The sequence below is a fragment of the Scardinius erythrophthalmus genome (genome assembly GCF_964197995.2).
Source record: "Scardinius erythrophthalmus genome assembly, chromosome: 18".
NCBI lineage: Eukaryota > Metazoa > Chordata > Actinopteri > Cypriniformes > Leuciscidae > Scardinius > Scardinius erythrophthalmus.
In genome coordinates, this window is record NC_138238.1 from 30,238,609 (window position 1) to 30,264,702 (window position 26,094).

At 36.8% G+C, this 26,094-nt stretch overlaps 1 protein-coding gene across 2 annotated transcripts; it reads left to right on the forward strand.

Annotated features, from left to right (window-relative positions):
• The first annotated feature begins 161 nt into the window (after nt 1-161).
• On the forward strand, nt 162-25,749 carry adam9b (ADAM metallopeptidase domain 9b). 2 transcript variants are annotated; one of them, XM_081392209.1, is made up of 22 exons: nt 162-636; nt 1,597-1,706; nt 1,791-1,867; nt 1,948-2,008; nt 2,223-2,299; nt 10,337-10,520; nt 10,608-10,670; nt 10,763-10,834; nt 10,986-11,155; nt 13,915-14,005; nt 15,042-15,172; nt 15,769-15,940; nt 16,924-17,013; nt 20,321-20,516; nt 20,641-20,746; nt 21,206-21,389; nt 21,643-21,729; nt 21,881-21,986; nt 22,087-22,228; nt 23,599-23,695; nt 24,003-24,049; nt 25,129-25,749. In XM_081392209.1, the coding sequence occupies exons 1-22, from the start codon at nt 582-584 to the stop codon at nt 25,184-25,186; spliced, it is 2,376 nt and encodes a 791-aa protein (XP_081248335.1). In that variant the 5' UTR covers nt 162-581; the 3' UTR covers nt 25,187-25,749. The 2 variants fall into 2 exon arrangements, with proteins under 2 accessions (XP_081248335.1, XP_081248336.1); XM_081392210.1 differs by lacking the exons at nt 162-636; nt 1,597-1,706; nt 1,791-1,867; nt 1,948-2,008; nt 2,223-2,299 and adding an exon at nt 4,812-4,904.
• The last annotated feature ends 345 nt before the right edge of the window (nt 25,750-26,094 follow it).

Genomic DNA, 26,094 nt, shown 5'->3' on the forward strand with positions numbered 1-26,094 from the left:
TTATCCTGTTGAAAATTCAACAATAAGGAAAGTTCGGAAAGGTTGCGATTTTACATTTGTACAATAAATGATTTTGTATGCAGCTTAAATAAAGTTTGGGCTTTATTAACATCACAGCGCCCCCTGGAGGAATAAACAGTGTCTCATAAAAAGTTTGTTTTACAATTGAGAGATATGAGACATTAAAAAACTACAGTACTCTTTCTCACTAGATTTAATTAGATCAAGGCCATTTAGGTCTTTGGGTATAGGCCTATAATAATAGTTTCCAATCATACATTTTTGAGTGGCAGCTTAACTCCATATGAAATATTTCTGATTTATTTATTTACTATCTAGGCATGCTATTGCTAGGCTAGGCTACTTAATGAATTACATACAAGCTATGAAATAAATCAGCCAACACGTTTATCTATATCCCCATTCTAATCTATCTAAAATCTATAAATAGCAGTGCTGCGGCCTGAAAGATGTAGAATACCTAATAAGAGAATGTCGCTCCACCTGTTACTTCTCGTGCACGCCCCGGCCTCGTTCGCGACGCGCTCACCTGAGACCAAACGTCAGTCCAGAGAAACATCATGACGCGACATATTTACTTCATTCTCATAATCACAAACTTTGCAATTTCCTCAGGTAAGACAAATCCGATCATTTATAGACTTGTTGTTTTTATACTGTTGACTAACACACACAATTGAGTAAAAAACTATACAAACGTCGTGTTTCTCCGACAACAAACTACAACACTACTACAAAAGTCTGCATTCGAGTATTAATCATATAGGGAAAATAACATATTAATAGTTTTATACTTAATATCACTAGGTTCAATTACATTGGTTGTGTTTTGGTCCTGTTTAAAAATAGCTTTAGTAGCCTATATGGCGAACACAATGCGATGAGTTTGTAATAAGCTTTATATTTTTTATGTTTTGAAAGTATCTTATACTCACAAAGGCTGCATTTAGTCAAAATAAATAGAATTCTAGTAAAATAGAATGTTTTATAATATAATTTATTCCTGTGAAGCAAAGCTGATTTTTCAGCATAGTTACTCCAGTCTTCAGTGTCACATGATCCTTCAGAAATCATTCTAATATGCAGATTTGGTGCTGAAACTTGAATGTCAAATGTAGAAAACATTTGTGCTGCTTAATATTTTTATGGTCACCATGCATAATAAACTGCCATTTCTAAGTTTGGGGCAAGTGTGATCTTTAGTAAAAAAAGAAATTAACACTTAAGATTGATAACAGTAAGAACCATTATTAATAATTGAGCACCAGCAATAATTGAGCACTAAATCAGCATGATTTCGGAAAGATCATGTGACACTGAAAACTGAGGTAATGGCTTCAGAAAATTCAGCTTTACCATCACAGGAATAAATAACATTTATTAAAATAGAAAATGCTTATTTTAAAGCCTTGGTAAGTAGATGAGACTTTTTTTCAATAGACTTAATTTGAAGAACTCACAAAACCCATTTCTGCAAATGATTAAACTTGTTCCATATTTAGTTAGGCCTAGCCTAGTTATTACGAAATTCTTACTGTTGTGTTTATTTGCTTCTTTTATCATATGCCTTCATAGTCCAGACAACAGACCAGACATCATATGTGAAGAATTATGATGTGGTCAAACCTCAGCTGGTTCGTGAGCGCTGGAGGAGAAACGCAGACCCCTCACACACATCTGCACAGGTATAAAGCACTATTGTCGCATTGTCTGGAAGTAAGTTATGATGTTGTTCTCAACCTATTTTAAAATGATGTGTCTGATTTCAGGATAGACATGCTGATAGCATCACATACTCAGTCAGGATAGATGGCAGTGAACGTTTACTTCATCTGACAAAGAACACGTATGAACTTTGGAAGTAGTTTGGCTGAAATGTCTTTATTTAATGATGAAAAATTGTAATTTGATCTCTTATTCCCACAGAGACTTTTTATCGAAGGACTTTGTCGTGTTTTCTCATGGCGCACAGGAGAAATGGAAAGTTGTAAGAATTGTTTTTCTGTTTTATTATTTACACCACCTACTTTACATGTACATTAGCTTGGTTCAGAATGAGGAAATGTGGAATACATTATTGTCAATAGGCATTGGTCATCTGGCATTGTAAGCATGTAGTCATGTGGTCTTTTTATGTTGACCAGTAAAATTGACAAAGTATTTGAAAACAAGCTGTATTAATACTGGTGGTTTTGTTCTAGGAGCATTGCCACTATCAAGGGTATGTGGAGGGCTATGAAGATTCTCTTGTAGCTCTCAGCAACTGTGAAGGTCTCAGGTATGTATGCTACTTCACTTTCACTTCATAAAAAGCAGTCATACCAGTTTTTTGGGTGCCACATTTTTCATTGCAAGGCAGCCCTGTATTAAAACTCCTCTTCATATGTGTAATTTGCGGGAGAGACGGGTGGGACATGTTCCCACCACTTTTTGCCAGCTTTGATATGGTTTCTACTAGGGATGGGACGAAATATCGCGATACAAAACGTGACGAAACGCATCGAGGTCGAAAAAAATGGATCGCGAAATAAAGATAGATGGCACTGCTGCATGATTTGCGTAGTATATGTAATAAAATATGTATATTTTATTGACACTGGAACAGTATGCATTCAAAAAGAATGCTTATTTAATTCAATAATAAATATTACAAAAAGTTGGCTTTAGCTAGATTCGAACCCCAGTCTCGGTGAACACCTGCAATTCGGTTGTTAAGTCGTGACGTAACCACTCTCCGATAACGCTCTTTCCGGGTCCAAAGTCCAGGTCCTCTCTACCTACCTACCGCTTTCGCCAGTGTTTTGGTTATTATTGAGTGTTTTTACAATGCCGCAGTGCTGTGTCCCGTGTCCCGTGCCCCGAGCTAACTCACTTCAACCTCTTAAATCTTCTTTTTCATTGATGCCTGGACTCTAACGTTACCCTTAATTATGCCACCTGAGGGATGAGCTACACTAACCACTCTGTTGGTGTTAAAGGAATTTAAACCCTTTTTGACCGCCAAGGGTGCCTCACTAAGAAGGACGTGATCGTAAATAAATGTACAAGTTCCACCATTGTTATTTCTGGACGAGAGGAGCGCTTGGACCCGGAAAAGGCTAAACGTCACGTGTGACGTCAGACTTAACAATCGGATAGAAAACAGTGTAATATAAATGCGTGATTTTCCCACACGAAGAAACCGGAAATTGTATCATAAGACCTATGCTGAGGAAGACATATCTCTGAACGTCACATTTCACCTTTTCTTTTCGATTTTCTGCGTTTTTCGCATCCACAGCCTGTATTTTGAATGGTGTTTGACAATTCAGAGCCACCGTGCAAGCGAACTAACTTACAAAATCCAGCTGTTCGGTTCTGTCTGCCCAGCGCTTCCGCCGGCCGTGTGTGTGTGTGTGTGTGTGTGTGTGTCCATACCTTAGACATACTGCCAGTCTCTGTTCAGGATCGATTGGTTCACGGAAATTGGTCGTCTTCTTTTTAATATGTGGCTCCAGTATCGCTAGCAAAGCATCAAACTGTTCCACTGACATTCTGAGGTAAATTTTGAATTGCTCGGGATAATTTCGCAACTCCTTGATAAGGAGGTGAAACTCTCCTTCCTCTCGGCGCAATCTCAGGATTGGATGGACCCAATATTTTCCTCTTTCTTTTTCTCTTTTTAAGAAGAAAGAGGGCAACGAAATCATCCTCACTGCTTGACGAATCCATTTAGTATTTTTTTGCGCAAAGGTTTAATAAATACGCATCGGACTCAGTGTGCAAGGTTTCCGTGCGTGACGAATTTTAAGGCTGACGAACACAAAAAAACGCATACGAAAATTTCGGACTCAGTGTGCAATGGCCTTAAGACTGTCTGTAAGCTATGCCATGCTGTCATTCCGTACACCACATCCAACACATCCAACATGAACCACCACCTTCAACGTCACCATAATAAAGTTGTTGTTATACAGTAATATTTTTTTCTTTTTTGATATCGTATCGTGACGTATCGTATCGTGACCCTGGCATATCGAGGTGCATCGTATCGTGAGTTTAAGTGTATCGTCCCATCCCTAGTTTCTACCACTTTTTGAGTGCTCGTTGCCGCTATTATGATCAGTGGCGGAAGGCAACAGTGTTCTCTTGACACTCATGCACACTGTGCAGTCTTCACGCAGATGAGCTCTTCAATCTATCGCTCAAGGCTGTCTGTTGCAGAGAATCTCCATTCGTTTCGGTGAAATCACAAAATCAAAATGCAGACAAACGTGTCCTTGCTCTTGATATACAATCACCGATCTTGGTTTAAATGAGAGAAAAAAATAGAAACTTAACAAGGGTGGATTAGAACCCAGAACCTCTGGCACGCTAATAACAAAAATTCTACCACCAGTCCATTAGGACACATAAATGTTTAAAGGAGCTGTATGTAAGAAATCTATTTCAATTAATCATAAAATTGCCCTGATGTGTCACTAGACATTAAGAAATCATGTTCATTTCAAATACTTATATCACTGACAACAGTAGTATGGCTAGGATATTGTCATTTAAAGAGTGGACTTGCAGCCCTCAACTGATGTTGATGTTGTCATTTTGTGTTTTGGCCTGAGCGCCTCCCTCCACCTATCGACCAATCACGAAGTCAGTAGTGTTTCGGGATCCGGGTTGCCAGCTTTGCTCTAACCTAACCTACCCTAACTCTAGTCGGATAAAAATGTCTAACGTTACTAAATCAAAAAGACCTCGTTATAATTCAGAAATTCGTTGTAACAAAGTCCGAAATAAAACCAGAATTTGTATAGGAGATGCTTTTGAAAGATGGAGGCGGGCAGGCGGCTGAAAACGGAGAAGAATTTGAACACAGACGCCAACGTTGCTAATTTTCTCCTAGACAGGTAAGATTCATCTATGCTTGGCTAACTTGTACTGGATGTCAATGGACATTTCATATATGACAGTCGAACAAAGTTATGCGTGTTCAAGCAACGTAACGTTAGCTCACATGGACGTAGGCTATGCATTTGCAATGCATTATAGGAGCCCGTTTCTCTGTCATTATGCTGAGACGCTGATGAAAACATTAGCACGCCCATTATGGCAATTTGAAACGTAATTGAGACAAGCCTAACTTTACCTCAGAAAAAATTATTCGTCATTCGTTCTTCACGTATATCGTGGACTAAGTTACACATGCTGCAAGTTGACCTGTATGACCATTGCTAATGTAATTTATTAGTTACTCTAACAATATTTTCTGATGGGACTGAAAACAACCATGTGATAGCCATTGGTGACATTGAATTTGTCCCGTGTTATAATTTCTGTGGCAAATGTTTATTCTGTTTTTAGTCTATAATATGACAAAAACTTTAGCACTTGTAAATCGAGTTTTTTTTTTTTCGTATTGAAAAATAAGGAAGTATTATTTTGTTGTTTAAGTCTATGTTTTTTTTTTGTTGTTTTACTATTATCCTTTTTTTTTCCTCAGATTTTTTTTGAATTGTAATTGTATATGTTCAAAATAAAGAAATCAAATCAAATTAAATATCAAATCAAAAACGCTTATCTCTTCAGCTATTATGGCCCCAGCACCTCAACAATTAATACATTTTTTAAATTAGTAATTACTCATCAAAATATCTCTCATAAAGCATAAACACAATTAACAGAAAAAAAAAACTTACTGTGTACGTCTCGTCATCACTTGCCATTGGAAGCTCATTGAAGCAGCCTACGTTTCTGCTGAATCCTGCAGCTTATCTGGCAACCTCGAGTCAGGGGGGAGGGGGAGGGGATACACGGCTCTACAGTATTTTTAAAGTGATTGCAGTACCAGTTTTGGCCACAATCCTACATACGGTACCTTTAATGTGGATATATGTATTTACTCTCAAGTTTTATAGAAGATGTAAGGATGAAACTATCACATTAAACATAAGTTCTATGTCAGTAAATTAAACTCAATGTACTATTGAAATTGATTTCTGGACACCATATTGGTTTTTTTTTTGTGTGTGTGCATTTATTATTGTACATTTATACACACACACACACACTCCTGTCCCACCCATTTTTTAAAACACCACTGCTCCTATTGTTTTTCTTCTACAAACTTTTTGCAAAATAACTAAAAATGGCAAAAACATGGATTATTTTCAGACAGGTTTCCTGAACACAACCCTCCTCAAACTCACACGATTGGTTAAGCCAGAAATGAACATGTTGGTCATTCAAAAATTCAAAGCAATGTTATGAAAAGCATATACCTACATTTAGAAAGTATTTTTTAACATCCAAAAAATAATTCAGCTTTAACTTACAGGCTCCATTCAAACTTTATTTTGTAAATAATTGCAGTTTGTCTTCCTTATTTAATTTATTTGCATACTGCATGGTGATTGGTCTGGGTTTTTTTTAATATACAATCTAACAATCTAGATAGATCTATTTAGATCTAACAATCTAGCTTTACAATGCAAAAATCATTGCATTTTGTGTTGATTCTTGAATCTAAAATGTAAACTTAAACATTAAACCTAGTCACTGCTATTTATTTCCAGAAGTTAGACATATGGAAGGTGCTTCATATCTAAGTTAAAGGGATACTCCACGTTTTTTGGAAATAGGTTCATTTTACAACTCCCCCAGAGGTAAACCAGAGAATGTCTAATAAGGCGAGAAGTTTCACTCTCAGTAAACTTCCGGCTTCTGAACTGGTTGCAGTTCCACTCTGATTCCATATGAGGGCGCTCACAGGACGAGTGCAGAAAGAATGGAGGTCTATGGCAATATACCCATCAAAATGCACTTTTCTCTGGATATAATTTTTTGTCTAGTAATTTGAATGTTGTATTCGAAAGGAGATGCAAAGAAATTACACATTGCTGGGTGTTAGATTTTTTTAGAGTCACCTATTTGCTTTAAAAAGTCTTTAAAGTGTCAATGACGTCATACACAGCGTACGACCAGAGATACTGCTTTACGGCAATCCTTCAGTCACTTTGGTGCTTTCGCGCTCGGCACTTTCTTTTCTCTCGAGGCATCGACAACACAGCTGACAAAGGTAAAATACACATGCTAGAAGAGTTTTTGTTTTGTTTGTTTTTGGTCCTGCTTCGGATACCACGATGCCATCAAGCGGTATCTCTGGTCGTAATCAGTCCTTCACTGACCAATCAGCGTTCATTAGCAGAATGCTAGCGTGTCATGGGCAACAACAACTCAACCTGTAAGAAATCGAAAGGACATAAGTACTCGTTCATTCAACTTTAGACCTATAACCCATGTTGAACTTGCAAAACCTACACTCAAATCTGAGATTTTTAAACGGCAATCGGGTGAAAGAGACAAATTTAGCCGTCTAGCCCCATAGACTCCCATTCATTTTGCACTCATGGGCGATCGCCCCCAGTGGAACTCTGGTGGAACTACAACCAAAATTCGGTACAATAGGACTTAATAGGAAGTGGGAAGGCTCTCCGTAGACGCTCTGGTTAAACAGTTGAGTTTTACCATTTTCGAATCCATTCAGCCGATCTCCGGGTCTGGCGGTACCACTTTTAGCATAGCTTAGCATAGATCATTGAATCGGATAAGACCATTAGCATCTCTCTCAAAAAAATGACCAAAGAGTTTCGATATTTTTCCTATTTAAAACTTGACTCTTCTGTAGTTACATCGTGTACTAAGACGGACGGAAAATGTAAAGTTGCGATTTTCTAGGCTGATATGGCTAGGAACTATACTCTCATTCCTGCGTAATAATCAAGAAACCCTGCTGCCGTACCATGAGTCCAGCAGGCGTAATGATATGATGCAGGCAGCGCCTGAAAATATTCCTCAGCTCGGTAACTTCCAAGGTGACCGGGACCAAGTTTGTCTAACCTGTTAGATCTATTTTCAGGCGCTGCGTCATATCATTACGCCTACTGCTTCTAAAAACGTGGCACTCAAGTTAAAATAAGTTCAACTTTTAAAAGATAGCACACGTCTATTTGATGTGATGTTTACATCTGGAAGACGTATTTTTAAGAGTGTTTGCTCATTTGCAATACGTCTATAGGACGTTTCCTGTCAGATTTCAAATAGACGTTTAGAAGATGTCTTTAAGATGTAATGATTTAGAATGTATGTTAAACTGACATCTTCTAAACGTCTATTTGACATCTGACAGGAAACGTCCTATAGACGTATTGCAGATGAGCAAACACTCTTAAAAATATTTCTTCCAGATGTAAACATCACATCAAATAGACGTGTGCTCTCTGGGTCGAGACCTTGCGCTTTTTCCCCATTCCTCTGCCCGCGTCTTTTTTTCGTTTTTCAAAGCAAAACCGCTTTCTGTGTGAACCAGCCCTAAGAAGCAGAAATGGCCAAATAAGTATTTTCATAATGTCTAGACCTTATGCAAATATAACTGTAGGCCTACCTTAATTCCAGGTAATATAACCATCTCATGTGAAACTAAACAAAATACCACACATATTAGACAAGAGACCACACTGAGCAGACAACGGAAAAAACAAATAGCATGTCTATAGCCCAGAAATAGACGTACATTTGTCAGAGTAGAAGTATACTAGATGTCTGGTCTGAATAGAACATTTGAATATGAGTATAACTATGAGTATATGATTTTAAACGATGCAGTAGACAAAAAGCATAAATGGATCAATACAGGAATATTGTTTGAAAGGATTAATCATAGAAATAATAAATAATAATCATACGCATATCTTTTTCTTATACACCACGTTTAACAAGATTTCATTTTTAATGAGTATGTTTTACTTTTTAGTTGCATTCGTTTGGTTCTTTGTTCATCCTCAAACAATTATTTTATTTTTATTATTAAGAGGTTTTCATAAGAGTTAACTGTAAACTGCAAACATTAAACTTTGCTTAAATTAAATGTCTTTAACTGGAAGTGTTCTGTTAACTCTGCTAAACTATAATTACTAAAACTAAATATATAAAAACTAAATAGAAATGCGTTCACAAAATAAAAACTAAACTAAAACTAACAAAACCATTAATGAAACTAACTAATACTAAACTGAAATTTATAGGAAATTTGAAAATAATATTAAAATAAAAACTCATTTAAAAATGCTAAACTATAATAACCTTGGATGTAACTACAGAAGAGTCAAGTTTTAAATAGGAAAAATATCGAAACTCTTTGGCCTTTTTTTTGAGAGAGATGCTAATGGTCTTGTCCGATTCAATGATCTATGCTAAAAGTGGTACTGCCAGACCCGGAGTTCGGCTGAATGGATTCGAAAACGGTAAAACTCAACTGTCTAACTCTGGGGGAGTTGTAAAATTAGCCTATTTCCAAAAAAAGTTGAGTATCCCTTTAAGCTTAGTGAAAATAGTGGCAGATACTATTTGAACCTCAGTGTATTGTAGTACATTGTAAAATAATGCTATATTAACATCTTATTTAGTGTATATGGTTATATTTATTAAAATCCTAAATTAATTAGTCTTATTGGACCTTACTTGTCCCTGTCCCTACACCTACCCCCTACCCCTAACCATATTGAACCTGAAGGTTCAGGAAAGGAGCCACGGTTTTGAGCGTTGTAACAATTTGAGCTGCACGTGTTGCGGTGGATGTTGTTCAGATATTACATCCATTTTAAATTACAGGCCTATTAAATATTTCCACTTTTTGAAGATTATCTTAATTTTTTAATTTTAAAATAAACACCTCTCTGAATTGATATGTGAAAAGAAAAGAAGTTGAATGAGATCTGAAAAAAAACAACAAAAAACTCTGGCCTCTTCAAAAGCTACACATTAGCAAAACGTTCTGCAGGATTTTATGGGCAAAAAACATCCATTGTCAATAGCGTAGAGATTTCTAAAGCACAACTCAACGGAAGTCAGTTCCTAACCAAGCAGCTTTCTGTTGGTGAATGCAGCAAATTTACGTGACAAATTTGAACACTAACGAAAGCTACATGAGGAACTTTTCCGCCCTCACACAAACTCATGATCACACAGATTCCTATTGAAATTACTGGGTTTTGCTCACAAAATTTCACAGAGAAATGGTAAATGTGATTGCACCATCATTCTCCACACCAGACTGGTTTCTTTTGTAATTTTGTCTGGATCAACCAGTCATTGGTGGGCGGAGCTAGTGTAAATAGCCTTATTCAACAAGACGGGCTATTTGCACAAAAAGACACTCCCTTACACATATGGTCACTTTTAATAAGAGTAAGAAAAGTCATATCAACTTTTTATGTTCAATGTTAGCTGTTACTTGTCAAACATTAGGTTGTAACTTAATGTGTTGTTGTACACTGTGTTTCAGGGGGGTCATTCTCATTGGTAATGAAGGCTATGGGCTGGAACCCGTCTTGTACTCCAAAGCCAATGAACATCTCCTCTTCCTGTTGAAGGACGGTCAGTCAGAGCCATTTGTGTGTGGACTGGCCAATGAAACATCTCCCAGTGAGGACCACTCCCATTACGCTGACATGTCCAAGTTTTTACGGGTTCGAAAATTTGTCGTATTGTCTTAAACATTTTGATGTTCTACAAACTCAACATTTGATATTTCATTGAATCTGTTGAATCCACAGAAAAAGCGAAACTTACCTCAGACCAAATACGTGGAGTTGGTATTAGTGGTTGACAACCAAAGGGTGAGTTTTAGCCATTCGAAGTGTTTTTGGAAAAGTGTTTTTCATCATTATATAGTTGGCTGATTCTGAGAGGTGTGTTTATCTGTTCTCAGTATGTCTATAAGAACCGCAGCATAACTGCTGTGCGTGATGAGATGGTCCAATTGGTTAACTTGCTTGATACGGTGAGAATTAAAGCTACAGATAACGTTATTGTTTGGATAAGCCCAACCCTAACCTCATTCAATAATATGTTAAGACTGTTGTACTGTATTTCCGAGCCTTTCTCGTGATGATGTAATGAAATATGTGTGGCTGTTTCTGTGTGGACCCTAGTACTACAAACAGCTGAATATACGGATATCATTGATTGGCTTGAAGATCTTTGACACTGAGAACCCCTTCAGTGTGGATGGCAATGCTGGGGACGTGTTGGGCAGGTTTGTGCAGTGGAGGAAAACAGATCTGTTACCTCAAATCAGGCATGACGTGGGGCAGCTCATTGTGTAAGTACTCCTGTCACATCCTTTAGCAATAGCTGTTTTTTTCGATTACATTTTTCAATGAAATGTTTAATTCTTGAGCTGCTAGAATGTGGCTTTGATTGTTTCCTGAAGGCCTGTGGCAAAATTTTTGCAAAATTATGTTGCGTGTTGCATGTTTCACAACACTTTTAAAGTGAAATGTCCACATTGTCCAGTGAGTAAGGGCCAGCGCAATTGCCAAGAGCAGAGGACTTCTTGCATTACTACTACCAGCAAGTTAATTTTAGCTACTTTTTGATAGATAGATTTAGAATTTTTCCAACAAGTAGCGGTGTAGCGCTACAAAAACTACATTTCCTTTTTCAATTTGACAACTTGCAATGCATTGAAGCAGAGCAGCATTGTCGTCTTATTAGATCGCAAACTATAATTGTGTATTACCGTCATCTATAGCATCTTGCAGATTTCGAGTTTGTCTGATAATTATGTAAAGGATGTACAGGAGTGGGTTGATATTTCACAAGAATCGACTAGTAAAGGCTATACTTTTGTGTGTAATTTATGCAAACCAAAGAATAAAACACTGTCCGAGTCGAAGACTTAAAACACATACAGGTGATTCATAGCTTTTTAAAATTGATTATCCTGCGTTACTGCACTATATATCAAGGTTTCTGCACGTTATTGTCTTTCCAGGTGGCAAAGTAATTTAATTCCATTTAAGCTTTTAACTTACTCCATTTTATCATGACCTTGAATTTAAGTTAGATTGCCAATTGGTTATTGGTCAATTATATAATATATGATCACAATCTGGCCAGCTTCAGTCTCTAAACAGAAGTAATTGCAATATACCTGAGATCAGTCGCATTCACACTTAAACAATCAAAGATACTTTGGTATAGCCCCCATGGAATTGCATACACTTGAATTTAATGTAACACTTACTTCAGTAGAGGTATGGCCACTACTACAGATGTAAGTCAAACAACTTTACTTGTCTTATAATAGCTTTGGATCGACAGCCATGGTTTCCCATGTACACTTATCTAAAGTAGCATTAAATTAAAACCGAGGTAAGACACACCCAGATTTGGGTTGGTCAAGCAGCACTTTTGCTGCCCTAAACGGAAATTCACTTCTTGTCTTTGCAAAACCAAGTACACTTTAATTAGTGCCAAATATTAGTTGTCACTAAGCTGACGCAAAACTTGCGGTAACATACAAATCCGTTTAATCTACTTGGGAAAACAATTTCAGAGTCAAATGTAACAATTAATTATTTCAGGTAAATGTATCATGCCAATTTCATAATCAGTTTAAAGATAATAAATACAAAACATCAAATGCTCTGGAATAAAGAGAGAAGATGCAAACCTGACATTATAAAATACATGATGCTGAGAGTCTCAGCCACTCTTAGCATCACGGGCCAATTTGAGCTACAAATCACCATGAGCCTTCTTCAGCATCTCCCTAAATACTCAGACCAAGGCAGAAACCTCTTTTCAAATGTAAACACGAGTTCACAGTGGGAATTTGCATTAATAATCACCGTCCCAGACTTACTGCTTACGTACCCAGACTGCTTTCCTGTAGCTCAAACATTAGAGGGTTGGCACTTGCAACGCCAAGGTCATGGGTTCGATTCCCAGGGAAAGCAAAAACTGATAAGAATGTAAATGTGTACTTGAAAATGCAATGTAAGTCGCTTTGGATAAAAGCGTCTGCTAAATGTAATGTAATGTACTGGGGACAAATGTTGATTTACATGGGACAGACCCACAGCACTAAACTCTCCACACCTTATTAGCTTTTTGGTTTACTTCTGTGGAAATGAGACATTTCAAATGATACCAAACAAGTATAATACTGTATGATAATTGTTCATATTGAACCATATAGATTTTTTGGGTGAATTCAGATAGGGATGGGAGAAGGGAATGATTTGTAAATTGGGAGGTGATCAAATCAAGTGTGATTGTGTCTCGAATGGGGATGTTAATATAGCAAGAGAAGATAACCTTTGATTTCTCAGAGAGTAGCCCTCTCTTCCTGTTCTTCCAGTTTTTCCAGTCTTACACTACCTTATGTTCACAGTCAAAGTTTATACTATTGATTTTTTTTTTTTTTTTCAGTTTTATATTTCTGAATGATTAAATTTTTCTCCAACAGCAACATATTCCTATAGGATTTTATATATTTTCTCCAACAACTTATATGCGTATAGAATGGTGCATAAAACAAATTCATAAGTAATAAAGGGGTTTAAATAATAAACCAGCTCCATAGTAGATTCCATCAAGGGCTTAGTGCGTTCCATTTAAACCTTCACGAGTTCCGCCAGTAGTGTGCACTCGTAAGCAATGACGCACGTCCGAGTAAACGAGACAGAGGGAAGTTTGCAAGTGAAGGGCATACAAATTTGGAGTGGAACGCAGCCAATGATCAGGGAATCACAAAGAGGAACTAGACAGTACTACAAAGTAAAAGTCTAATTGACAAACAAAAGCAGAATCATTACAGCCAAAACAGATTACAATTTAATTTAAAGCCGCTATGGTGCAAGAAATCTTTTTGTAGATTAATATAAAATTGATATCAACTCGTGGCAAAAAAAAAAAAAACTTACTGCAATGTTCAAATTATTTACAGTTTGAGAATGTAGTCTTTACCATTTAATTTAATTTGTCTTGGTTCTCAGAAATGACACCAGATGTCAGTGACATTAGACCTGTGTATGTTCTGAGTTACATGATCTGTGTCTCTGTTTCTTAAAGAGGCCGCTCAGGAGCGTACCCTGGAGGTGTGCTTGGCATGGCCTTCGTGGGGACTGTCTGCTCTGCGAGTACTAGCGGAGGAATCAATGTGGTTAGAGAATTTATTCTGCATCCGTCATTTTGACTAGTATGATAAAACTATTGATTGTTAGAATGCTCTTAAGTATTTTGAAGCCTTCAGGGATGATAGGTTTCTGAAAGCAGTAATCTAAAACCTGCATGTTTTATTGATGGAAAGGTTTGTTTGCAGACTGGCTGCCAGAAGGAGGAGAAGCAATTAACCCTAAAAAGTCTATCACATTTGATCATTTGTACTTTTTATTTGTTATTTTAGCAAGTAAAAGGCATTTTAGTATTATTTCACATCCTCCTTCAGGTCGTGGTACATGTGTTTTTTTGCTTCTAAATCTTATAAAGTAAATGTCAGAATAACTTGTAGTAATATTTCAAGATGAACACCTACTGGACTGAAGCAACATGTGTTTACTTGATTATTATTGATTATTATTTTTAAATCATGTTTACAATATATCATATGATACATCACGCTTTTGAGGAAATTTTTATTCGTACATCATCGTTGTATTGCATTGCATAATGTTTTGCCCCACACCATAAAAACTACAGAGCTTTGATTATAAAACTATCATTTAAATATTGTCTTTAGACATATTATATGGAGATATATGTAGCGTGACATCTCATTGATTTACATTATCAGAATTAAATTTTACATTTAAATATCAGTAACTGCACCAAATTGCATATTTTTGCTTAGTTTGAGCCTCTAAATGAAACTGAGGTGTTTTTTTTTCCGAGTATGAGCTCTGTATTGTCACTATTTATGAGCCATAAAAGCCTGTATATAATCAAATTTGATACTCAACAAAAAAACACGGTTACACTGTATTTCAATGGTTCACTTTAGACTAACTACAACTATAAGTAACTTTGCAACTACATCTCAACTAACTCTCATTAGACTATTAGTAGGCTATATAATTGAATTGTTTTGATTGTCTTTGCTGTCACATACCTGCTTCGGATACATTTAGATGTAAATAATTTGCCAGAAAGCAGACTCTAATCTTACATCTCCTTTGTTTTTCACTGTTATATCATCACAGTTTAGCAACAGTAATCTGCCGTCGTTCTCTACCGTTGCTGCTCATGAGCTGGGGCATAACCTGGGCATGAATCATGACATCGGTGGCTGTAGCTGTGGTGGTGGGAGCTGCATCATGGCACCCACTGCCAGGTCAGTGAATGTTGTTGTTTCATAATATCAATGCTTCATTAGTGCAACTACTTGAGTCTTTCTTTCTTTCTTTCTTTCTTTCTTTCTTTCTTTCTTTCTTTCTTTCTTTCTTTCTTTCTTTCTTTCTTTCTTTCTTTCTTTCTTTCTTTCTTTCTTTCTTTCTTTCTGTAAAACACAAAAAGAAAACATCATATAGGTTCGGAATGACATGACAGATTTTTACTTTATCTTCCCTTTAAGTATGTTAAACAATACTGTTTGTTAAAAGTCATACAGAATTACAACGAAACCAATGGCCGTCCTTGACATGCCATATAGATTTTACTTGTTGTTTTATTGATTAATAATAAATGATAACAAACAATACAAAAGGTGAAATAATACATAATTAAAGTAAAATTCAATTCAATTCAATCACAGTTAGCGAAAAATGTATTCATTTAAACAATGTAATAATTGAATGCAGAAACAATGAGCTCATTGAAGTAATGAATACTTGTTTGTTAACAAATGATGACATTTAGAAAATATAGCAAACTTCTTGATTTCCTGATGTCCTTGATGTGTTTTGACGTTGTGTTTGGGTGTGAATGCAGTGGATCGACTAAATTCAGTGACTGCAGTGCGAACAATTTTGAGAACTTGATTCTGGGAGGTGGTGGGGCGTGTTTGAGGAACCAGCCCTCTCAAGACAACATCATCACAGTACCCAGCTGTGGGAACGGCATTCTGGAGAGTGGAGAGGAGTGTGACTGTGGCACTCCTCAGGTATTTTTTTTTATTTATTTTTTTTATTCAGAGGCTTAATGGAAAAAACGGCTTGCTGTTTCAACGGTATGCAATCAGGACTTTAGTCTCGAGGATTTTTTTTCTAGAAAAGTTTCCTTAGTAATTAATAGTAGTAGTTAATAATTAATTATATTTCCTATGTCTTTAGTTTCCAGGCACTGTTATACCAAACACAACAGACACAATTGATTAACCTATCAGAAACCTGTCAGTTTTTTCGTTCTCATCCAAGTGTGCCGTGCACATCTTGAAAAGTGAAGCCAAAACATTTCCATCACCCCCTTGGTGGCTGGCTGCAGTTATAGGTCATAAACCCCGCCTTCTCCATGTAATCGAATGGGATGTGAGCCAAACTAAAAAAAATCGAATTACACTTCAAATATATTTTTCCCTAAGATGGTTTCTGTCATTTTAGGTAGTTGTTATCACTCTGATATATGTTGTTGTTCAAGTTTTCATTTATAAAAATCCCAATGAATTGCTTTAGACAAGAGTATAACAGTTAGCATGAAATCGAAATGTACTTTTTATTTGTGCATATTTTATTTTATTTTAAACTTTTTTTTAATAATATTTGATCAAAATGTAATAGTTTGCCACTTTGAACCTGTTCCTTTTCTGCTGAAGTAACTAGAAGTGTGAGCAGGAAAAATAAAATGAACCAAAACCATACTAGCTCGCTTTACAAGATCCAATCAAATTCTCATGATGGATAAATCCATAAAATCCATTGGATCAGAAGTTCAGTGGGTTTTGATTGTCATTTCATGTTTTCTTTAGTGCGACCCAACTAGTTTCCCCATTTGTTCAACTGTTTATTTTATGTTCATTGATCATTTAAAACCTAAAGGAAAGACAAAGCCACTTTAAATCTTAAAAATGAAATTGATTTGCTGTATGACACACTACAGACCCTTTTCAGTCTTGCTGTACTGAATGCAGTCTTTACTGTTGTGTTGCAGGAGTGCAATAATAAGTGTTGTAATGCCGCTACATGCACCCTCACTAAGGGCTCGTCCTGTGCTGCTGGAAGCTGCTGTGAAAACTGTCAGGTCAGACCCCTCATCTCACACATACACAGTGATCTAGCTTTTTACATGTGAACATGCTAAATACTTCTACTGTTTAATATAAAGCTAATTATAATGACTACAGACTATGCCAAACATTAAAGGTGAAGTGTGTACAATTGTTAAAATACGTTCTCTTCTTAACCCAGTTTATCGTTCATTGACTACTATGCATTTATCTAAAAATGTCAACATTAAGCCTCCTAAGCACCATCAAAACATTAAGAGTTGTCCGCTCAGATTTGTCAGTCTCTTTCCAGCACAACCTATAGGTGGATGGATTTATTATAAGTGAGAAACTCGTGTTCGCTCTAGATGGAGTGGTAGCCTGCTCAATTGCATACTCATTATGACACATAGCAACATAGTTAAAGGGGTCATATAATGCCATTTTGGTACAAGCTAATATGATTCTTTAGGGTCTAAATTAAAAGTTTGTAATATACTTTAATTAAAAATTCTCATTAGTATTGTAAGAAAACACTAATTTTACCTGGTCAAAAACAGCTCTGTTTTCAGCATGCCATTTAAGTGCATGTGTCTTTAAATGATAATGAGCTTTGCTCACCCCGCCCCTCTGTTCTGTGCTTACACCGTTTGTAATAATAACACAATAACCATAACGCATTGTTCATTATAAACGTGAGATTATGAATTAGATTGAGAACGTCATACATAGAAAACATGCTGTAATGTACCCTTAGTGTAAACCTTAGACCAGTGGTTCTCAAACTTTTTACACCAAGTACCACCTCAGAAAATATTTGGCTCTCCAAGTACCACCATATTGACCAATATGAAAATACAGTAGCGTAGTAGGCCTAACTATTCAGCTACAGTTATGCACAGCTTAAAAATGAGGCAGCTTAATTTCTAATAAGAATATTTATTATTGTCAGCCACTTTAAACATTGTAAAAACACAGTTTGAACATTAACACTGCACTGTGCTGCTTACATACAGGTTAATAAAAAACTTAAATAATGATTCAATTCAAATTTATTGCACCTAAAAGTGAAATAAAAACTGTAGCCTACTGTACTAAAAAAAAGTACAGTACTTAATTTAAAAAAAAAAAAACACAGGCTGTGTATCCATATTTAACCTTTTTAAACGCACATTTCAAATATTCTGGCTGACCCCTGTGAGTTTTTCAAGGCGATCATTATTTAGAACTGATCACTTTATTGTTTCCATGGTGACGCTTCATTGCTTGTCACGTGACACACCGCAGCCACAATAGCGCTGAATGACTATCTGCTTTTATTTAATTTTTTTTTATTCAAAATATTCACAGATTTGTTAGCTATGGCATGAAATATTTGTGAATATTATGTGAATTTAAATGTGGTTAAAAACAATGAATAATTGTGATATTTGACAGCGCCTGAGTGGCGCGCGTCCGTCTTTGGCTCAGCGCCAGCCAACTGCGAAAGCACATTTGAATTTAGCAGTTGATCATGTGATGCACTGGCCGTTCTACTCACATCGGTGTAATCGTATCGTACGCTCCAGGGACCAGCCAAGACTGATCACACAATAGAGCTGGTAAGCCCCGCCCCTTCCGCCAACCCCACTGGACCTCTAGGTTGAAAAATCGTCAATGCAAGTGAATGTGAGAAAATAATTATTTTCTGGTCCCGTTTGAATTGTGCCATGAATGTGAACATATGTTGTCTGTTAATTTTTTATATAATTTTTCATGTTACGAGTTTGACAGTATATTGTACGATTCTTTGACTAGCAGTTGTGGAAAAGACTTGACGAGAAAGACTACATGTCGCCTACGTGACGTCACCCCATAACACATTTTTCCTCACTTGTCAAATCACGATGCTAATGCTGCGATAATCTATGGAGACAGATCGAGATGCCTGTGTGTTTTGTACCCAAATGTCACCATTCAAACCAAATCGGCAGTTCTTTCTTCAGAAATGCGTCGAAAGCAGCGAAGAGTTGTAGTCCACAAAGTGCTCTCATACAAAGTCTAACCGTATCAAACTTCTACCCGCTAAATTCTTCAAGCATTCTTCACACGAAAAATTATATAAAAAATTCACAGACAACATATGTTCACATTCATGGCAAAATTCAAACGGGACCAGAAAATAATTATTTTCTCACATTCACTTGCATTGACGATTTTTCAATTTAGAGGTCCAGTGGGGTTTTACGGATGGGCGGGACTTACCAGCTCTATGGACAGTAAAAGATCACACAGGTTTGATCTTGTGCGAAATTCAGTGATTCCTCTGCGTACCACTAGACGGAGCCTGCGTACCACACTTTGAGAACCACTGCCTTAGACGCATTCATTGTGAAGCGTGCTAGTGATTTGCAAAGATTAATATAAATATTAATAAAAGGTTAATAAAACGTTACACTCACTCCTTCTTCTGGAGGTGCAGCAGGAACATGAATAGTTGGCACCGATCCTTTTTTCAGGAGAAGCTTCTTAGCAAAACCAGCTTTATACTGACCCTCGGCCTTGTTTATAAAGCAGTAAACATTATTCGCGCAAACATGAAAGCATTGACGTTGATCGTGGGGAATATTTCCTTCGAAAGCAAAACTCAGCCACTGCGTCTTCAGCGGTTCGGATTTAGGAACATCAAAACGCTTAGACGCCATTCTGCTTTAGACAGTGTTCCAGCCTATCAACAATGATGCGCGGACTATGATGACAGGCAGCCCGCTTACGAGCGAGGGCGGGTCTGTGTTGAAACGCTGCTGTCAATCAACAATCGTGGGAGGGGCGTCGATTTTGTGACGTCACAAAATCGAACGGCTTGGTTTGAGAGAGTGTAAAACATATAGCCTAAGAAGATTAAAAAAAAAAAAAACACTGGATGGATTTTTATCATTTTATGATGGTTGTGTACAGGCACTGCCAACACACATTTCAGTACAATCAACTTGTAAAAGTGCATGTACCATTATATGACCCCTTTAAAAGTATTCCCAATATGCTGGACCTTTTATTGAAGCAGTTTATTGAAGTAGTCTAATTTTTACCTGTTGAAGCATGCCTTGACAAGCACCAGTAAGAGCTGTATTTGTGATGTTTGAGTTGGGAAACTAAACTAAACTGAAAACTAAACAAAACAGTGCACCTAGCGTCACAGAAACATACTTCACCTTTAACCCTGAAATAATTATTTATTTGGCTTGTATTTATTTACTTGTACTGCAAACAAAAACATTTTACAGTTAAAAATATCTTGACAAGATACAAATGATATACTCTTAAAGGAAGTCAAATAAGAGAAAGATCTTTGAATGTGTGCAGATCAATGTAGCCGGCACACCCTGCAGACCGTCTGTCAACACCTGCGATCTCCCGGAGTTCTGCGGTGGAGTGTCTCCATTCTGTCCATCAGATTTCTACATCATGGACGGCACCCCTTGTGCCAGTAACACGGCCTTCTGCTTCGAGGGCCGCTGCCAAACATTTGATTACCAGTGCAAACAGCTTTTTGGCTCAGGTACTTCTCATACTGGGCGATCATGTGTCACTTTCTGTCTGACAAATGACATGCTGCATTTTCTAAATTTTATACGAAGCTTGTTTGGTATTGTTTAATTCATGTGTGATGTTCTTCTCTGTAGGGGCAACTAAAGCAGATGATAAGTGCTTTAGTTATGCTAATACTAATGGGAATGTGTTTGGAAACTGTGGATACTCTGGGTCTAATCCGAAACCTTGTCAAGTGCAGTGAGTACCTTATTTAATTTTAGTTTTACATCATTAAAAAATGCCATCATGGTTGGTTGGTCATTAAAAAAAAAAACCCATTATGATTCTATGCTAATTGTTAGGGGTAGTTGTTAAACGGATCTTAGTTGATCCGTACGGAACAGGCCCCACGATTCGGCATGCATGTGTTTTTGTGGATTAATTGCTAAGTTTCGCCATCAATTTGGTACTTGTGTGATGTTATCTGTGCGGACAGCCGCACACACAGAGAGGCCCGTTTCAGATAGTGTACGAAAAGTGAATTGATTCCTTTAAGAGCATCTCCATGCCGAATTGTGACATGAGTGAGACGTGACATTGTTAACCCTATCTATTGGTTCAACGGATCACAAAACTATGGATTATATTATGGTTTTTGATCCATAGATCAGATCATTTTTTGAAAGAGCTGTGTGAATTTATTTTGTGTCTTTACAGAAACGCTATGTGTGGGAAAATCCAATGTGTATTCGACAGCAACAACCCACCGGCAGGAGCGACGGTCAGCGTGGTAAAAATAGAGGGGGGCACAATCTCCTGCATGAATGCTGACTTCGGCCTGGGCCCAGATGTGCCAGATCCAGCCTATGTCAAAACTGGCTCAGTCTGCGCTCCTGGAAAGGTTAGAATGGAGAGGATTTAGAAGTCATTAGTTTTGTAGGCTTATTATGTACCTGTACTGGAACATTTCAAACATAGTCTAATAAAATAAAGAGACAATTAGCTTGAATGAAAGTAATACTAGCTCAGATTTATGATTGTGAATGGACACTAGAACCAATTTTAAACTGTATCCTCCATAATATGTACTGTTGGAGTTGCTTTTAAAGTTGATACTCTCATTTCATTATAATCTGTAACTCTTTGTCTCTTAGGTGTGTTTGGACTTTACGTGTTTGAATTCTTCAGTTCTGGATCAGAGTCAGAAATGTGATGCCCAGAGAAACTGCAGCAGTAATGGAGTAAGTTACTGACGACTTTTTTCTTTTTAATATCCATGTTCTTGGTGTAAATGTGAATCAGTGCAAGTTCCACTTACTTGTAGAGACCAATTTTCTCTAAATAACCAATTCATCAAGTCTCACTTTTTTATTTTGTGTGGTTTTCGCACAGGTGTGTAATGATCAATTCCATTGTCATTGTAATAATGGCTGGGCTCCACCCAACTGTGACAGATCTGGCTGGGGAGGAAGTATCGACAGTGGCCCGGCACAGATCGGTAAGAGCACACTCATACTGTCTCTCTCTATAAATAAACAAAACACTCAGTGACATGTTTTAACGGTTACATCATCTCTTTAATTACTCTTTCTTTTTAGATTACTCCCTGAGAAATGGACTCTTGATCTTCTTTCTTCTGGTGGTGCCAATTTTGGTGGTCATAATAATCGCTTTGCTCTACATATTCAGAAGAGACAGTCTCATCTGCTGTGTCAAGGGTTGCCCATCCAGACACAAAAGGTCCATCAATTGCTTATGCTGGGAACACACTATACGATTTTCAGTGTCATCGGATCTCTGTTCTTCTCACACTACACGACTGTCAGGGTCACCATTTAGTTGCTGTTGTGTGCACATTACACGATGGATTACCGTCAGGGGTCACACATTACACAGAATTTCAATAGGAAGAATCGCTGACAACTTTTTGTGCAGTTTTTTACATTTTGCAAAAATGTACAAAAATGCACAAAAAGAGAGCAAAGAGTTTTTAAACAGTTATGATACAAGCCCTTGTGTTTTGCTTGTATATAGACCTGTCACTGTAATACTTATGAGCTCTGACACATCACTGTCCTTCCACTGACTACCTTCCACAACTGTCTAGATAACACTGGGTATGTAAAATCTTTGAAGTGACCCCCATGAGCGCAGAGTTGTGACGAAGGTATGTGTGGTTGTGACCATAGGTATGTGAGGTTGTGACCTGTATCAGATTTAGTGAAAAACAGATCTGAGACCCACTCAACGATTGAATGTGCAACGATTTGCCTCCGATTCGGGGACATTTGTTGGCGTTTTCCTCAAAACTGTCTACGAGTGAAAATCAGGGCTAAAATCGTGCAGTGTGTACCAGGCTTTATGCCATTTATTTTTATGCCTCTTCAATCTTGAAACAAATGTCTTATGTTCAATCTTGAATGTTGTAATATTAGTAAACAATGGAGGAAGTTTTAAAGTTTTTAAGACAGAGTGGGTAAATCACTAAGAATGAATTATGCATACTTGCTTTTTTTTGCATTATTTTCATTGTTTTGGCCCCTAACTCACAAAAGAAATGAGAAAAATCAGTTAACGGCACAAACACGGCCACAAAATACTGCTGAAGCAATTGTACCTTATGTACAGAAATATGCCCACAATAGCTGAAAGACAAAATGTTCAGACCAGCAACCCAAGGTTTAAAAAGGTTTCCCCCAATATTCTGCTGCTGTGATGACTAGAAAACATACACATCCCTTTTAAATAAAATCCACCGGTAATTTTACCATTGTTTTCTGTGGGAAGGATAAATTCGGCATGCTAATTGTGACAAATAACATTGATGTTTGTGAATTTGGCACATTCCATAATAATCCTCATTTGAATAGAAAGGAGGCATGTTTGAGCTGATTTCATTTGACTGACTGAATTAATTTAAATACACATATCACATAGTTCCTGGTTGAGTTGAATAGTGAGTGGCATTTAAAAAAAAAGATCCAGGTTTAAAATATTGCAATGTATCTGATTAGTGAATTCACCCAGGGACAGAAAGTTCATGTCAAAAAACTGAAAATTGTTGTGAAATCTACTGACATTTGATATTTTGTTTAATATTTCTACAACAGGCCAACTAATGCAGCAAATGGTACTTCGAATGCCCAGTCAAATGTGGGGGCAAACAGCAATACAACAAGAGCGTCTACTCCACAGTCAACGACAGAGGTTCAAACAGCAAACCACTCACACAGTTCTGCCATAATGATGAAAATGTGTTAACCCTAAACCCTAACAATAGAAACAGGGCTACAGATCCACTGATACACATGAGCTCTTCTTAGAGACCACCAGAAATGACTGATGAATTCAGTTCATTTCCACAATTCCACTGTGTCCTGAAAAAGCACACAAGTTACATTAATGAACCCTCACCAAATAAAACTTAATTTGCATTTTTTTAAAGGTTAATAGTAAGTCAACTTCTGCCGATCATCTTTATAGTAACTTTGCTCTCTTCATTTGTTTCTTTCAGCCAACTAAACCAACAAATCTTGTGAATACCTCAAGATCTCAACCAAGGTAATGTCACTAGAAATTTCTAACCCAACCTGTTTTTTGTGTGCGCTCCATTGATTTATTTGTGGTGTTTGCCAAGGCAAGTGATAGACCTGTAACATTAAAGTCCCCATGAAATAAAAATGGAAGTTTTTTGGCTTTTAGTATATATTATATAATATAAATGTATAATATTTTAGCCTTAAGGTTATCTATAGGCTAGTGTGCTCCAAAACAATGACAAAATTCGCATTTAGAAGCATTCGGAACTTACAATTTTGATCAACAATTTAGATGACATCATATTCTGCGCTTTAGCTTCTCATCAGATTTTTCTGTCCAATCAAATTTGAAACATCCCGCCCCTACACTATAAATAAACGCTGGTCACTTGTTCACACAATAACTAATTTGCCCTGTTTAGTAAATCTGGCCCATAGTGCACTAAATAGGGGATAGGGAACGATTCAGACAGTGTAAATATGCTTTCCATTGGGGCAAATTAAGTCTGGTTCCGCGTTAGTGTCACATGGACCGCCGCAGCACGTACAGTGTCTAAATAAACGGTTCAATGAACTGTTACATTTCAAAAAATTAAAAATGTTCATACTATTATATGTCATGCTTTACAAGGTTAATACAACTGTGACTGTCACAAGCAGTCAAATGCAGATCTGGCTGGCTGGGACTTTAAAAAAAAAAATAAAAAAAAATAAAGAAGTAGTGAAAGACACTTAATATAAATTGGGCCTAAAATTTTAAGGTCGAGACATCCAGAATATATAAAAGACTTGGACCAGTAATCAACCAATCAAAACACCCTAGAAACAAGCTTAAAAACATTGAGAATATCCAAGCAAATGCATAGAAACGAACAACCTATTAGAAGACCTTAGCAACCACATAGTAACACCCTTGTTTTGCACTGACAGTTCTGTTCTGGCAAACACCATTTACTTGAAACAATGTGGAAAAAATCTAGTTCATATGTACTTAAATTTGAAAACTTCCTTCTTTTTTTAATAAGCTGTCTCTCTTTTATTTAATTTGAGTACAATAATGTTTGAGATTATCATCACCTGACCTGCTTTTCAACATTACAGACAGGGGCCAGGAGTCCCCAGACCAATCCCACCCAGACAGACCCAAGTAACAGTATGAAGGCATGATGTTGGACAGTTTCTTTTTTTTATTATTATTATTGTAAGAGAGATGTTTACTTGACCCACTTTTCCTATGAATTTGTCAGCAGTAAACCTCCAATCGCTCTGAACTGTTGTCACCTTTTCTATAATATGAAACAGATGAAGGACCAAAGCTGTTCTGAACTGGCCAGGAAAAAGTATATGCTGCTTATTGTAATAATAAAAAAAAATGTTTACAGAGATTTATCAATCTTTTCCAACATTGAGCGATGACAGTGTGAACTCTTAACACACCAGGCAGTTGTTAATATTCATCGTCTTTGGGGAGATAATTAATCTCCCCTAGATTAAGCTGCACTGTAATCATGTGAGTTCAGTTCAGGGATTTTGCATATTTAGTAACATTCACTGCTTTTTTCCACTTGTCTGTCTTTCATAAATAATGTAATGTTCTGTTAGCTATTTTAATACAATTAATTTGATAAAAATGGTCACATTTGTAATTTTAACCCCAATATATGTATTTTATATGTACCATAAATGTCAAAATGAGAATAAAGTATAACTATTTAAACTGTTAATCTCTTGCACTGGTCTCAAGCTTTAATACATCTAGTATGTTATTATGATGGTTTCTGAGAAGAAATTTCATTACAATTTCCTTATAGCTACTTGGTGGTACTTGTTTACTTTTTATTTATTGATTGATTGACTGACTGATTGATTGCAGTAGTTCATAGATCTTTTTTTATGTACATTTCGGCCATTGACTACCTTTATCTTTTATTTTGTATTCGTTGTCTCTCTATTGTGCCAAAAGTATGTCGTCTTTTCTTGTGGTGATTCTTAAACGAGAAAACAAATATATTAGAAATATCTATCCGTCAGTTTGTGGATGCCATATATGTCATTGTGAGTACGGCG